Raw genomic sequence first — 16,093 nt, 5'->3', positions numbered from 1 at the left:
TTGTCTTTACTGCACACACCATTTCTTCAGTTCTTACTGACTTTTCACAGTGGTTTATCATCAGAATATGTTCTCCTTTACCTTTTGACCAATATATTATTATTGTAACTGTAGTATGTTATCTGACCTGTATAAACAGCATGTAGTGGTGGGGTTTAATGAGAAGATCAGAATCATCAGTATCTAATGGTGTTTTATATTTATACACAGTGTATTCTGGAAGTCAGCTTTGGCTGCATGCTGAGCATATAGCATGGTGGGGGTTTGTAATGTTCTGACAAGTTCTGATTTATATTCTGGTGGGAAAGACAGACAGTATTCACTCTTCCCTTAGCTGTTTTTTAATTGGATTTGATTGTTTAAATCACTGTCCTGGGACAAAAAAACACAACATAAATGAGTATTTTCTTTGACAGTGATTTTTCTAGAATTTGTATTCCAAACAAACTCAGATCCTGAAGTTTTACTTATTTATTTTATTTATCATAAATAAAAATGGTATCTCAAGCTACCATTTGGATTGGTCTTGATCTATGTGTTTTTAAATTGCACTTCATTTTTCTGCACATGGCTGTGTTAACTCAGAAGGGATTTCAGTGCATTCTGTGTTCTTGAACAGAGGAAAAGTGGGTTAGCTTGCCTAAGGAGTACCTGTGGCTTTGACTGGGCCCCACTTTGCCATGCTGTCCCTAATATAAATGACAGTCGGTCTCTCAGCTGTCAACCTGAATTTTCACTAAATGAGTGAGCTCTTTACCAAGCCTCCTGCTTTTCAAATGGGCCTGCAAGAAATAACAGATTTCCAAGTCAGAAATCCCTTTGCCTTCATTGAATTTGTGAAGGTTCTAGGTGAACAGATGAGGCTTATTGTGGAGATCAGTTTGGTTGCCAGCATGACTCTATCAGTTGTGTGAATTTCTCCATGTTCTTCTGGGCTTACTTAAATAAATGGAATGCTGGCTTGCTAGACTGCTGTTGCATTCATTCAAATAACATTTTATAAATGTTTATTTTTTTCTACTTCACTTCCTATTTAAGTGATCTGTTTTAAGTAATTGTACTAATTGATTTTGGGGACAAATGGATCCAAACCTACTGAGACCAATTTCAGTGCCTGTTAAGTCCACCATTTCAGATGGAATCAGTGAGAGCAGAGAACGATTCCATATTAATGCCATCACAGGACTGGCAAAAAATTACTGCATTTGAGCTTCACTGTTTTCCTTCTGTGTAGCAAAGTTGTTTCTGAAGACTTACCAACCCCATCTAATTCAGGATGGTGATGCTGATCAAAATTACCAATGTGGATTTACTTCAGTGATTTCAGTAGCTAAGTGGATTTGCTGTTATTAAACAGTTCAGCCTCTGTAACAAATAAGGAAGGTTGGTTATGAAGCCTGTAAGAACCCTGAGCAGCCTGTTAGTTGCCTTTGTGTTCCCTAAGGTAGATAATCAAGTAGATGTGTATGGATTTGACTGCTGTTCTTCTTAAAGGAAATGATAAAGAAGTTCCTGGGCAGCATCAGGTGATGTTCAGCAGGGTGGAAGGAAAGCAAAAGGAAAATCCATGTGTGATTTACCATGACAGTTTATCTGGGACTTTGCAATGCTGTTTCTCTGCCAAAACATGTCACTTCAGGAGTAAAATAGAAAATGCAGAGTAAGAGTTAGACGACAGCAGGTGAACCCGAGAGGTCAAATCCTGGCTGTGTCATTTAATGACTCAAGGAAGAACTCCAAGTGGGTTATTACATCCAGCTCTGTGGTGCTTCCCAAGAATGGCAGGTGGAGCTCAGAAGTTTGAGTGGTGACAACAGTTAATTCAGTGGAGGGGAAAAAACTCATTGAATTTTTTTTTTTATGATTTATGAATTTTATGATAAGCTGCTGACATAGATGCCATTGTGAGTTTAGAGTAAAATGGATGTTGTCACTCTCTATGCCTGTGCAATTAATGCAGTGAAGGGGAAAAACTCATGCTCAGAGGTTGTAGACCTAGACATAAAAGCTTTAAAATTGTCCTTCAAAGCATTGCAGTGTTTAAGCAGTTGAAAACTGTGTGAATACACAGAACTATTCTAGCCTGAATTTAACAGCCCACTGCCTACTTCAAACTATTACTGTTCTTAGTGTGATTTAGAATCTGGGTGAAATGTTTCAAATTGTCACATCTGCTGCTTTGGAAAATCAGTTTTCTATCAGCCAAACCTTTCCACAGAATAGGAACTATTTTTAATCGTCATTTATTTTTCTTATCCTGTAATTTACCTAAGTATTAGAGATCAGAAAATATATTTGAAGCTGTATAAACATATAAGAATATATTCCACTGTAAGCAAGTTGCAGTGCTTGAGATGGACCTAGATTAACCTTACAGGAGACGGGTTTAAAAAAATAAAGCACCCCTCCAAAACCCAACAACAAACCCTTTAAAAAGAGGGAAAAAAACCCCTCAGCCAAACCCACACCAAATAAAAATGTCTTATGTACATCAGATACCATTTTAGCAATAATCTGTGCATACATACATTTACTGCTGTCCTCCCAAGGACTTTGGGAGAGGAACCTTGCCATGGGATGTGATTCTCTTCTGATTTCTACAAAAACTCGTGTTTCTGGTTTTGGTTTTCTCTTGCAGTGTTCTTGCAAAATAGGAAAGAAAGGTCTGGAAGGGCTCTTCCAAGACATGTCACTGGCTGCCACAGTGAAGGCTCTTGTTCTGAGCCTTGTGATTTCTCTGTTACAACTAGCTCCAGTCAAGCTCTTTGCTTATCTTACCTAAAAGCTGTTCCAGCTCTGCTTGGGACAGTGACGTTCCTCCTGCAGTTCCTTCTAATTCATACTTCCTTTTGAAGATATATATAAGCAAGTTAGTTTGCAAATATGCCTTTTGACTTAAAAAGCAAGCTGAAGTTCAATTGCTAGTAAGCTGACTGTCTCATAAACAACTCTTAATTAGACCCAAATATTTTGGTCTCTTACATAATTCTGCTTGAGGGAACTTCCTTGCTGGGTTCTTAGCAAAAGAGATGCTGTTGCTGTGTGACTATAAAGCGTGAACTGAGAATGGTATCTATTAATGCTTACTAATAATTACAGCCTGCTCTCATTGTAATCTTTCAAAGCTTGTCCTGGTTCATCTTTGTTTTGCTGTGGGGTTTTTTTTCCAAGTAGTTTGTTTGTAAGATTTAGTACTGCATGCTACAGTTAAATGCAGTGAATTTTTCCTGAGATTTTTGAAGGTTTTTAAGGTACACTTGCTTATGGGCACGTGTGGTGTGTGTACAGCCATAGTGGTTGAGCAGGGATTTTCTTAGGGCAGGGGGCCATGGGAGAGTTCCTGCATTTTAATTGTAATTGCATTTAATAATAATATGTCTGTGCATACTTGCAAACAGAACAAGCAACGTTTACTGCTGCACAGTGTTCAGTTCCTTGTATTCTAACCAATGAAAGGAAGGGATTTTTTGTTTGCTTGGTTGTGCTTTTTTGGTTGTTTAAGCTTCAAGAGCTCTGATTTGCCACCCCAGAACAGTGTGTGGTGTCTGAGGTTGTCAGGCTGCTCCTGGACCCTCCAAGTTGATATCTTTGTACTTAGTGCCCATTTAGAACATCAACTTGTACTCTGTTGGTTTACTGTTGTTGCCTTCATCTTTAAGCTAATTAGACAGAAACTGAGAGATATTGTTTTGTTTCCTTTCTGACCAGAAGAGATTCTAACCTAACTGACAAGAGAACTTCCAGTCCAGTGTTTACAAATGTGATATTTGTCCATGAGTGACAGTTACCCCTGAGAGCCCCTCACTGCACAGTTCCAGTGCAGTGGTGACAACCAGTGATGGCATCTTCACCGTGTCCTGTCCAGCAGGGAGCTGCTGATGGCTGTGACATGTGGACATACATTTAAGGCACACAACCCACAGATGATCGTGTGGTTCCTCTACTGTGCTCTGGTGGAGAATCAGCTTAGTCTTCTAATCAAGTCTATTAATGGCAGCCCTTAGGCCCTGTTGAGAGCGTTGTGGTATAAATGAGTTACAAATTGACAGCCAAGGAGCCCTGGAGAGAGGCCTCCTTGAAAGGTGCAATGTCACCTCTTTTATGATAAGCTGCTGACATAGATGCCATTGAGAGTTCAGAGTAAAATGGATGTTGTCACTCTCTGTGCCTGTGCAATCAGCTGCCTCTCTGCCTGCCTTGTGCCTCCTTTAGGCTCGATTTTTGAAGGATGATGCTTCCATTTGTATCCATAATTTTGGAAGCATACAAAGCTATCAGTTCAGCTTAGTTTGTGCTTCAGAGTGCATTTTGCTCATGGAGGTCTTAGCAGGCAGCCCACTAAACAAGTATTTGATATGTACAATAGAATTAGATGATCAATCTCTGTGAACAGAAAATGTCACGTGTCCTGTATTGCTGGTACCCAGTGCCAGCAGGTAGTTGGTGGGAATACTGAAAAGAATAGAGGGCTTCTGTTCCATTGTAACAAAATCCAAAGTTAGTCTAGTATAAAAATTGTAGCTTTGCCTCTACTAGCATGTACACATACAGGCTTTTAGGCTGTGACAGTCTCATGACCTAGATTTGTGTTTGCTCAAGCTTGAATGAACCAGTTAAGAAATATCTCCAGGGAGACAGACCTTTAGTAAATCATGGCAGAGCTTTGCTTTTAACCATAGCACTGGCAGTGACAACTTTCCTTGAACTGGATGGGCGTGGTCGGTGTTTGGCAGTGCCAGGGGTGGCTGTTCCACCTTTGCTTGGTTTTGAAATGCAGGTGGTTTTGGGCTCTGTGTTACCTCAACTCTCAGTTGGCAAGGATGTCAAATGCCCTCATAGCATTGAGCTGACATTTTGCATTCTCTGTTTGCTTAGCAGTGCAGTTCAGAACATACAGATAAAATCGTGGTCTCATCAGCTCAAACACCACAGATACGAGGGTAGGAATGGTACAAATTAAGCCAGGTGAGTAGGTTAATGATCAGGGAGGTCACTGTGCACTAACTGGTCTCCCCTCTAAATCCCCTTTCTCCCATGCATCCTTATTCTGTTGTTTTATTTATTTTATTTTACACTTTTGCCTTGATGATAGTTGATTCCTGTTGAAATTCTGTGATGCAAATTTCTGTCCTTGTCAGTATTGGGAGAAACAGCCATTTACCTTGTGTTCCATGTCTCTTGAGAGGCCTTGTAAAACGCTTTTTGAGATAACTCTGCTGCCCCTTGCCTTGGTCTGTCTCTGTGCACTGCAGCTCATGGGGTCAGTGCTGCATTCCCAGTCTAGCAGAGCTGGACTCTCAAGTTCAGTTCAGTTTCTTGGGAAATCTTTTCTGGAATTTCTGTAACTGTGGTTTTATCATGTGAGTTATCTCAGCAAGGTGTTGTGGACTGGAGATCTGTTCTGTACATTACCTGGGGCTTGCATTCAGAGTATTGATTTGACTTGTGAGGTTTTCAGTAGTGTAGGGTTGGATCCTACATTGATTTAGTCCTCGCTTAATGAGCTGACAAAAAATCATGGAAGCTCTCTAACTAGGGCAAGTCTGACCTTGATCATATGTGTGTCACCCATCTCAGTGCTTTTAACATTTTAACACAGATGCATTCACAAACAGCAGACAGCTCAGTTTTGCATCCTGTTACAGAAGGCTTTTTAAGGAGCTGGTTGGGAAAGCCATTTGTTGGTGAAGCAGAAATGGGGCAAGGAAGTTTGAGAGTAAATTCATGCAAAAGCTGTTAATTTACTGTGGCAGCACAGACAGTGTGTAGAAATTACTGTTTAATTAGAAAAAAAACTTTTCTGGAAATTACTTTTCAGACTGATGGAGGAAGAGGTGCAGTAGGATATGAATAAATTCATTTACTCAGCTTTGGCAGCCCTACTAGGTGTTGGTTAGTTCTGTTTTGCTCCCCTTGAATGACACCAGGAAGTAAAGCAATTCTAAATTATTTTCCAGTGGACATTAAGGGTGGGGGTGTTTTGGCATCAACTTTCTTCCTGTTAATGTGGTGACATTTCTCAAACAAATATATTGGAGCTTTTGTTCAAATTATTAGTTTGTGTCTTGCAATAGGCAGTTTCCAGATTCATTTCAGGGAAAATAAACTTAATATCTTTTAATATGTATAAGTGTTTCATCAACAAACATTTTTTTGTATTTAATGTTCAAATTGTTTCACTGAAAATACCTACAAGAGATGTTTAGTTTTGTAAATATCGGTCCTTGGATTTTCAGAAAGCTTTTTTTAATGAAGAGAAATTATTAGAAGTATTTTAACTGCTCATGGAGTATGTATCTGCTTCTAAGCCCACAGTAAATCTAATTTAGTAGCAACAGCATCCTAGCTCTGGTGAGAGCAGGCAGAGTCCTAGGGGAGGGATGGGTAACTCAGCTGGGGCTCGCAGGAGGGGCTGTGCAAGTGGAGTGGAACTCTCTGCTCGAGCTTTGTCCTGCCCAGGTACGGGGACCATGGGGACCCTGCTGGGACAATGTTTCCTCCTGCTCCTGTGCTGGAGGGTGCTCCTGCCAGAGATGTTCTGGGTAATCCTGTGTTATAATCACTGCTGAACCCACAGGCACACATTCCTCCTGCTTGAGGTTACTCTAAAGAACCTTATTGCTGCCTCATTCTTGTCTTACTTTTCAGCCCTTGATTACATCTTGGGATAATATCTTATTACTTTATCTTCTGTCTTATTATCTAGGTAATATGTGTTTGAAGTATTTGTGCTTGTTTGCTTGGCTGGCGAGGTATCCCTGTGAGCACACCCAGGCCTGCTGATCTTAATTCAAGCACTGGTTAGAATTTTGTTTTGTTCAGATTTTCCAGAACATGAGCCCTGTGATGGTTCAGCTCCAGGCCTTGACATACACACTCTGATATATATCTGCAGGCACTGTGATATGCTCTGTGGCTTTTTTAAGAGCTTGAAGCTGCTGCTATCTTTCCCAAAGCTGTCAGATTCATAATTTATTATTCCAGTCTCCCACCTTACAAGCACAGATCCGTCAGAGCCTGATTTAGAAATTTCCTATTTTATTACTCACAGAGAATTAGACAGTACAAGGCAAACAGTTTCATGTAAAATTTTCTTAATTTCCAGCATCCTTTTAACTTTTGGTCAGCCATTCCGCAGACTGAGTGAATTTGGGTGAAGCACAGAGAGTCCATTACTTACACAAAGAAATATTTAAATGTGGTGTGAATCAATGTATAGAAGATAAAGGGAATGTGGAAGATATTTTCCCCTTGTTTTTCTGAGTGATCTCAACCCTTTTTCTTGACCAAGTTCTTAGTTCTTTTGAGAAAAAACAGCTGTCCTGTTCTGGCTGTTACCCAGGAGATGGAAACTGCCTGTCCCATTTATTACTGAAAGCCAAGTGGGGAGATTTAGAGCCTGAGGATAATCTGGAGGAGGCAAATGAAAACCTTTCTGTTGAGTTTGAGAAGGCAGTGTTGGAGGAAGCTGATAAGTCATGAGCTCTTTTTCAGATGAAGCATCCTTTGGTGTGCCTGAAACCAAGAGCACTGAACTGAAGGAAACCAGACCACTGTCATGTTTAGGTCCTTCCTTCTTTGGGTTGAATTTGACCCTGGAAAAAAAGAGAGTGGTGATGGGGGAGGACACAGTAACAGGTTCCCAACTTGGAAAAGTGCATCAGGGATAAATTTGCATGTCTGTTTATGTAGGGAAGGAATAAAAATATTATTTTGCAGAGTGGAGAACCATCCAAAAATGTAGAAATAGTAAAAAGAAAAATAAAAATGGAGCAGCTCAGGTGTGGATGTTGTGGACTGCATTGTGATGGAGCTTTGGCAGAATGGATTAAATGAGCATCTGGCAGGGATGCATAGGGATGCATCACTTTGCAATGCAAGGCACTGTTCTAGGCTGCCTTTTGAGGTTCTTTCTGACATGCATGTTGTGTTGTGCACGAGCAAAAAGTGAAAATATTAAAAAGCTGTAAACCTAAACAGTGTACTTTAAAAGGAACATTCTGTAAGAAAAAGGACCCTGCTTGTTTTTAAATTAGCCAGTAGAGCATAGTGTCACACTAACAGGAGTACACCTTGCTGCTGGAAAGCCCTGGCCTGGTTGCCTTGACTGAAACACGATGAGATGGATCCCATGGCTGGGGTGTGGCTCTCCATGGCCACCAGCACTTCAGAAGGGACAGGAGGGAAGGGAGGGGGGACGTGTTACCCTCTGCATCAGGAGAGGGTGCCAAGAGCTGTGTCTGAAGAACAGCTGGGAGCAGGTTAAAGCCTGTGGGTGAGAACCAGAGGCTGAGGAAACAAAGGGAAACCTCTGCTCCAGCAACAGGAGGCGTTACAGACCCTGCTCCTGCTGGGGACTCCATCCACCCTGGAGCTGCTGCAGAAGTTGCACTGTGAGCCTTGGGCAGTCCAGGAGACTGGGGGATCACAGAGGATAACTTTTACAGCAACAGCCACCCCTGCCAGAGGGGATGCAGTCCTGGTGACCAGCAGGGGCTCATCAGGGGTGCTGAGCTTGGAGACAGTCTGGACTGGACTCATATCCCTCAGAACTGGAAGTGAAGTCAGGCCCCTGAACTTGAGGAAAACAAACTTCCAGGTCTTCAAGTTAGTCCCTAGGATCCTCTGGGAAACTCCTATTTAAAAACACACACATAAATTCATGCAGAAATTATTTGAGGATTCTAGTGCATTCTGTATTTATGGAGAAAGGATTGAAGTTCGGAAGAGTTCTTGGAGATCATTATGGAAAGTCTGGTGATGGAAGAGTGGTTTGGACTGTTGAAACAGCAAGGGAAGACACTGGAGACAAAACCCAGACTATCTACAAAATGAAACAATACAAAAAGCATCTGTAGCTTCCTGTTTCTGTAAAAAAATGCTGTCAGATTTGGTGTAGTTTCTGAAATAAAACTGAAATGAAAAATAACTCATTCTTGAAGCTCTGTGTAGCTGTGCAACAGACTGAAAACATCTAGCAGGTCTATGAGGAGATTTGAGAAAAACCATAACACTATATTGCACTTTAGAATCTTCAGAAAAGAGTAGTTATGTGCTAAGAAAATCCTACTTTTGCAATGCAATAGTTGTTTTAAGCTGTTGGTTACCAACCAGTCTAAATGATCTAATAAAAATGTGTGATGAGAGAAAAATAATTTTCTGTCAGCAGTTAATATGTTGCCAATATACCCAATAAGTGCGATGGTTTTTATGCACCATTTCAACCTACCTCAAAGAAAGTATGAACATGTAGTATCTGTTCACAGATTTTTGAAAAATGAATTTCCATTATACCAAGAAAAATACGTGTTTTGGCTAGTTTCTGGCTTGATGATACTAACGAGACTTTAAATAGAAGTGCATTTGAATAAATGTAATTCCACTGAACTAGTTTCATTCGTTTAATGAAAAGCTTTATGTATGTTAAAGCATTAAATAGAAAACTGTAAGCAGCAGTGTCATTACTGCTTTTTCAGGTACTCCAGTAGGAAGGTGGCAGTGAGCTGGCACCATGGTGGCTCTGTCCTTGAAGATCTGTGTGCGCCAGTGCAATGTGGTGAAGACGATGCAGTTTGAGCCCTCCACGGCCGTGTACGATGCCTGCAGGGTCATCCGAGAGCGAGTGCCGGAGGCTCAGACAGGGCAAGGTGAGCTCCTCAATCTGTCCTTACTCACCTCACTGGACACGAACCCTGGGGGCTTTCTCACATTGCCCTGTCTCTTCATTATTTTTTGTGTTGGACGGGTTGGTTGTTTAAATTGATTTAAATTGTAACGCTCTGGAGTGAAAGGGATCAAGTGCAAACAGAGTTTTAAGGGACAGAAAGAAGCTGGGTTGTTTTTCTTCTTTTTGTCCTGTTAAAGCTGTACAAAGGTTTTCCCACAATGGATGTTTTTAGTCAAACTTTGACTTCTTAAATAAATACCTTGTTTGCCTAAAAGATGAGAAATTGGTCTCCTGCATGGAGAGCTTTTTTTTTGGTATTACCTACTTAAAGCAGTGTTTCTGGCAATGTTTTCTAAGAAAATCTGTACAGACTTACTTTGTGCTTCAGCAAAGGAAGGGACAACATGGATACCTCCAAAATGTGCAAAGAGAAATGTTTGAAACTGGTTAATAACTAAAATCATCACCACGCTGTGCATGCCATAGGTACAGTGGTGCTATATGTTAATCAAATGTAACTGTCTCTGTACCTATTGAGTGGATTAGGTGAATACAGACTGGGAAACACCATGGACAAGAGGTTTTAATACAGCCAAAGTCGTCAAAAAATTCAGATACTTCAAAGCCCTTTGGTGCTGCATTGTACATAATGCTACCAGAATGTAATTCTTAAAGCAGGTTGTTTACTGAGGTTTAAGGTCTCAACCTTTACAGTCATTTCAAAAATCTTGTCTGAATTGTTAGAAAAACTTACTGGTAATGGACTTCATTACTATTACTGAGAATTGCTTCTCCTTTGCAGGAGTCCTTTGGAAATCTATTTACAGAACTTCAGTTTTCAGATAAAAGTTGTGATTTTTACCATGCTGGTCTCTCAAGGCCGTGATTGTAGACAGCTGTTGAATTTGGAGAAGCTGAGTAATAAATATCCCTGAACATTATGAACCTCAAAGAAAAGCCAAGGAGTTTTCAGACTCTTTAGTAGGGCTTTTCCTTTACTTATGATTGCAGTACAATTACAAACTTCAAAAAAATGAAGCTGAGTGATGAACAGAAGTGTTTCCAAAATATCCTTTCCCGTTTTTGGTGGCTGTTAAAATGTGTGTATTTAGTTATTAGTCCAGAAGTCTCACAGTGGTGCAGTACAGTTGATAAACTGGTTCTGCACAACACAAAATGTACTTGAGGCTGTCAGCTCTGCACATTCCACTTCTCCCACAGGCCTGGTCCCAGCACAAAGGTGGCCATGATTTTCATGTCCAAGTTGCACAGCTCCTGCTGTGTTCATTACAAATGGGTATCAGAGCAGTCTGTGCTTCCTTGGTCCTTCTGTGCCCTGTGCAAGGCACTTTGCTTCTAAAGGTCACAACCTATTTATAGGCACAAATTCTAAAATCTCACAGAAGTGATTCTGTATTGAATCTGTATCATAAACATCTCTATATGAACAGATCATGTGACCTTTCAGGGGAGTTTTTAATTAAAGTCAGCAGGGAAAGTTTTTCATCTGACTCAGTTGTTTTTGGAAGGGTTCTCCCTTATAAATTGGATATCTGTAAGTCAGTTGCACTTCTATCAATTACGTGTAAGGTCTTTTATATAATTGCATAAGTAATCATGTGTTTAAGGTAAAGGCTGTTAAAAGTAAATTATTGCTGTGCATGGCATTTCAGGATGAAATACTATCAGAAAACTGCAGGATTTTTACCTGGCTTTCTGATCAAAGGTGCAAACACAAGGCTGAAAGTAACCAAGGCATGGCCCAGAGCTGCTGTAGGAGATTCTGCACTGCTGCCCATGAGAAGGGGCTTTAGCTTAACCTGCAGGACTGCAAACAGAGCAGGCTCAGCTGCTGAATGCTTGCTTGTTGTTTGTGAAGTGTAATCTGTGTGGATTCTTCATGCATATGGATAGGCCTTAAATTAACAGTCATGATACTTCATTTTGTGGATCTGGAGTTTAGTCTTTGAAACCTAAGCCTGGGTTTGTTTTTGTGTGGCAGTGAAAATTTTATCATTTGCTTCTGAAAGAATCAGTTGACACTGTTTAGCCTTCAAAAGATACAAGTTTTTGCTGTGTTTGCTATGAATATAATTCTGGAAGCCTTGTATATTTTTAAATACCTAAACCTGAATCATCTACCAGAAAGATTCCCAGGTTTATAATAAACTCATTTTGTGGAGGGTTGAAAGAAAACTGTGTTTTGAAAATAGAACTGCTGCTTGAAATAGTACACTATGGTTAAGGGCAAACTTGCTTGTATTTTTTGTTGGTCGATTCCAAAGCAGGATGTGTGAGCATTTAAAAAAGGTTGTCTAAAAGAAAAGTAGTTACAAATATAATACACAGTAGATGTGACATGTGAAGATGTGATGGCATAGTGAAGCTTTTGTTTGAGTCTTCTCTAAAGCCTGTACCCTGCTGTCTGCTGCTAAACTAAACATTTCATGAAGCACAGGAAAAAAATTCTATCCAAGTTTATTAGGAATGGAAGGTAAGTGTAATGGAGGCTTAACCCTGAAGCTGAATAGCCCTGACTAAACCCACGTTGGCTTTATGAGGTTTGATATTTTTCAGTGTTTCTCTGTCTGTTCTGTTCCGCAGCCTCTGACTATGGATTGTTCTTGTCAGATGATGATCCTCGGAAAGGTATATGGCTGGAGGCTGGAAGAACACTGGATTATTACATGCTCAGAAATGGGGTATGGTGCAAGTCTCTTGCTTCCTTCATCACCATGTTCTTACAAAACTTGTTTCCTAAACAGCAAGAAGAATGTTTAGCATTTGGAGGGGTAGGATGGTCTTGAGTGTGTTCCTGAACTTGACCTAGCCCTCCTCCTTGCTGTGCCTCAGATGTCAGTTTTTCTCCTGCATTCAGGTTGTGACTGTGAGCTGCTGTGGTCAGTAGTGTCTTCATAGAATGATTAACAGAAAGTTGAAAAATAACTTTTGTTATATGCTGTTTTATTTGATGTGACCTTGTGTTGGAGTTGGTTTCTTGTATACTTGAGGTGGTGAGGTCAGGCTGGCTCGTGTCGTGGCCAGCTTGCTGCAGCCACAGCGTTGCAGTCCTTTTGAAGTGCTGGACTACATTTCACAGCACTAAGGTACTTTGGTCTGTCCTGCCCCGACTGGATCTGGCTACTCAGGACAATCCTTGAAAAATGACATTGGCAAATCTAAAAGTAGTCACTTCTCAAGTTGATTAAATGAGTCCGTTTGGCTATACTGTAATAAAGGAAAAATCCAGCTTGGAGGGCAGGAAGGGAATCCTGGTTTAGGCATCTAAGGTAGTGGGTTGGCTTGTGGTGGCTTCCAAAAGCATTTAGAAACAGTTGTGTTTACTTCCTAGGATATTTTGGAGTACAAAAAGAAACAGAGACCTCAGAAAATACGTATGTTGGATGGTTCAGTGAAAACAGTCATGGTGGATGATTCTAAAACAGTGGGTGAACTGCTGGTCACCATTTGCAGCAGGATAGGTAAGCTTCTGGGACACACATGCTCAAGAATTTATTTTGCTGCCATATTTAAATTTTGATTGTTAGGACGTTATGTGGCTAGAAATCGGCATACATGTGAAAATTTAAATTTGTTTTAATTTACTATTTACCAAATACTTTCTTGAAACCTGTTGTCCAGGTTTTATCAAAGTCTGTAGAGAGTCAGCTGTATCCTTAAACTTCAGGATTTAGCAGTTGAAGGCACAAAGTTATCCAACAGTGCAGGTACCAATTTTTTATTGTACATTACTTTTACATACTCTTTCCTGCTATAGGGTAGAGGTTTAGAACTGAATTTATACTCAGTGTTAATTGGACAAAAGAGGAACATTGCTGACCTTGAAATGTACCCAAGCTTAGGACTTTGTGTTGTTGTGATTAAGAATTGATCACAAAATTGTATCATTTGTAAAACAACAGAGCAGCTGGTCAAAAATGGGTCATATTGCTTATAGTTCATCTCAATGCTTAGCTAAATAGACATTTTTAAAAACAAAATTGTATTTCATATATGCACTACAAGTATGCATTCAACATGGATTAATTAAGGTCTTAAAACAGTGCTTAAATCTCATTTTGAATTCAAGTGGCCTTAATTTGTTTTATATTACCTCCCTTGGAAAGTGAATCATCTATTTCATCGTTGAGGTTTTGTATGTTGGATTCCAATGTGCTGTAACTACCTCAGAAATTAGTTTGACTAATTTTCATGAATGTGGTTATGTAGGTGTTTAATTTGGTGTCTGGTATAACATAAAAATGCTTTCCTAAACAGTACAACAAACCAACCAGAACAAAGAAATAGGAACAGCTGAGCACATATGCTAAATACTTTGAACTGATTTTTGATTCAGTTTCATTTAAAATTCACAGGAAAAGTTGAGTCATAATGCTTTAAACAAAAAAATCATAAATTTCCCATGGTTTCTGTTCCTCAGTTGGCTCTGCCACATTTCTTTTTGCATCATGGGCAAGCTGAAATTATTCAGTCCTCAGGAAGCAGTTGTAGGCATCCATGAATGGAAATTCGCTATAGCCTGTCTCCAGTTTGGAATTTACAGTTATTTTACAGTCCATCATGTTTTTAAACTGGCAACTTCTCTTGGTAGGCAGCAGAAAAAAAAACAACTTTATACTTAATACCCTTCTGAAAGTGGCAAATGCAGCACATGACAAAGAAATGATGCATTGGAAAGATGGGGTCAGAAATTGGATTTATTTATAATTCCAGGAATAACAAATTATGAGGAATATTCATTAATCCAGGATACCATCGAGGAGAAGAAAGAGGAGAGTACAGGAACACTTAAGAAAGACAGGACACTGTTACGTGATGAAAGAAAAATGGAAAAACTGAAGGCAAAGCTTCATACGGATGATGATTGTGAGTAATGTGTTCCAGGGTCATTCTTTGATTCATATCTTCCCATGGTCTAATGCAGAGAAGCCATGCAGGAATGCATTTTTATACTGCACAATGTGTTTCAGTTGGTTCCTGGCTGTATTTTGCATCTCTTTATGTAGTGCTGTCTGCAGCTGAGTGTTTTTGAAATGGAATGAAAGGACAATGAATGCCTTTGAGAGTCAGCAGGTGTTTGGGAGTGATTTTTGGTATATGTTTGGGAGGGGCACCCCAACTTCTGTGTGAGGGGTTGTTCTTGTCCCTTCATTAAAGTTGGATATTTAATAATTGATGCCTACTGAAAGCCATCAAAAGGTAGTTTTGTGTTTGAAGGTATAAGTTTTAACTGTAAGTGAAGTTTGCCAAAGACTAAGACAGGATTTGGTTTGGTTTGTGTGCTAAGTCATGATAACCATTTTTTCTGTTTTACTGTAAGACACTAAGGTTAACTGTAAGTGGCAGGAAGATATTTTAAAATTGTGTTCAGTGATAAGAAAGGTAAGCAGAATAATTTGGTTTAGAGGTAAAATGTGGTAAGTTTATTTTGTTGTGAAGCTTTGGAGATCTAAAGTTAGTGATAAAACATTACTACAGTTGTTTCTTCAATATTAATGGTGTTCATGCTGTAGAATACCCTTGTTTCTCAGCAGTGCTGTTTTTCAGTTCTCATTTGCAGCAAACCTTCAGCACTGATGATTTGAAACAGGAGTGAAAGTTACATTTCTTGTGGAGTTTCCCCCCACAGTGGAAATGTCAATTATCCCATGGGTTTCACATCAGCTTTTGGCACTGGCAGCAGTGTGGATTTACCAGTGTGCGTGTCTGTGGCTCTGTTGCAGTGAACTGGCTGGATCACAGCAGGACCTTCAGGGAGCAGGGAGTGGATGAAAATGAAACGCTGCTCTTGAGACGGAAGTTCTTTTATTCAGACCAGAATGTAGATTCAAGAGATCCTGTTCAGCTTAATTTGCTTTATGTTCAGGTACAGTACTTTCTGCTCTGTCTGAGGAAACCTGTGTAGATTTGGTAGAAAAAAATTGGTGCTCAAATATTCCATCTTCTAGAATTCCAGTTCTGGTTGTGCTTTAGTTTTACTTTTATCTAGCCCTCCAAAAACACATGATAGTACAGAGACTTTTTGGTTTTTTAATCAAATACTTTGAACCCAATGGGCAATGAGGCTTTCACATCCTGCTTCCTTAAAATTGGTGCATGTCTTTAGTCCCAAGTTGTTCTTTTTGTTCTTCTCCCTCTTCTCGTCTCTGGGTGGTTCTCTCTGTGTAATGTGAACTCTCAGGTCAGTCTTGTGAGCAGCTTTCTGTTTCTCATGTCTTTTTCTCTTCTGCCTGATCAGTGAGAGAGCTTCTTGTGCACCAGTGTCCAACCCACACAGCACACAAGGCAGGCAGGGACCATGTCCTGTAACACACTGGGAGTCCCTCTCGACAGCTTTCCTGAGCTCTCACAGGGACTGTGCATCCCTTAGCAAAGCCAGGAGCCTTATGCAGAAGCCAATATTTA

At 40.0% G+C, this 16,093-nt stretch overlaps 1 protein-coding gene across 7 annotated transcripts in view; it reads left to right on the top strand.

Moving 5' to 3' along the window:
• TLN2 (talin 2) overlaps positions 1-16,093 on the top strand; it is a 142,992-nt gene that overhangs the window by 45,627 nt on the left and 81,272 nt on the right. For all 7 annotated transcript variants that reach the window (XM_063412979.1, XM_063412985.1, XM_063412984.1 and 4 more), the window contains 5 exons: positions 9,477-9,647; positions 12,272-12,369; positions 13,020-13,149; positions 14,402-14,554; positions 15,412-15,554. In XM_063412979.1, the coding sequence (XP_063269049.1) occupies positions 9,512-9,647; positions 12,272-12,369; positions 13,020-13,149; positions 14,402-14,554; positions 15,412-15,554 (660 nt within the window). In that variant the 5' untranslated portion in view covers positions 9,477-9,511. The remainder of the gene's footprint in view (positions 1-9,476; positions 9,648-12,271; positions 12,370-13,019; positions 13,150-14,401; positions 14,555-15,411; positions 15,555-16,093) is intronic.

This window comes from Prinia subflava, chromosome 15 (genome assembly GCF_021018805.1).
Source record: "Prinia subflava isolate CZ2003 ecotype Zambia chromosome 15, Cam_Psub_1.2, whole genome shotgun sequence".
Lineage (NCBI taxonomy): Eukaryota > Metazoa > Chordata > Aves > Passeriformes > Cisticolidae > Prinia > Prinia subflava.
Note: the sequence above shows the minus strand (reverse complement) of the source record. Positions and strands in the feature narration are given on the sequence as shown.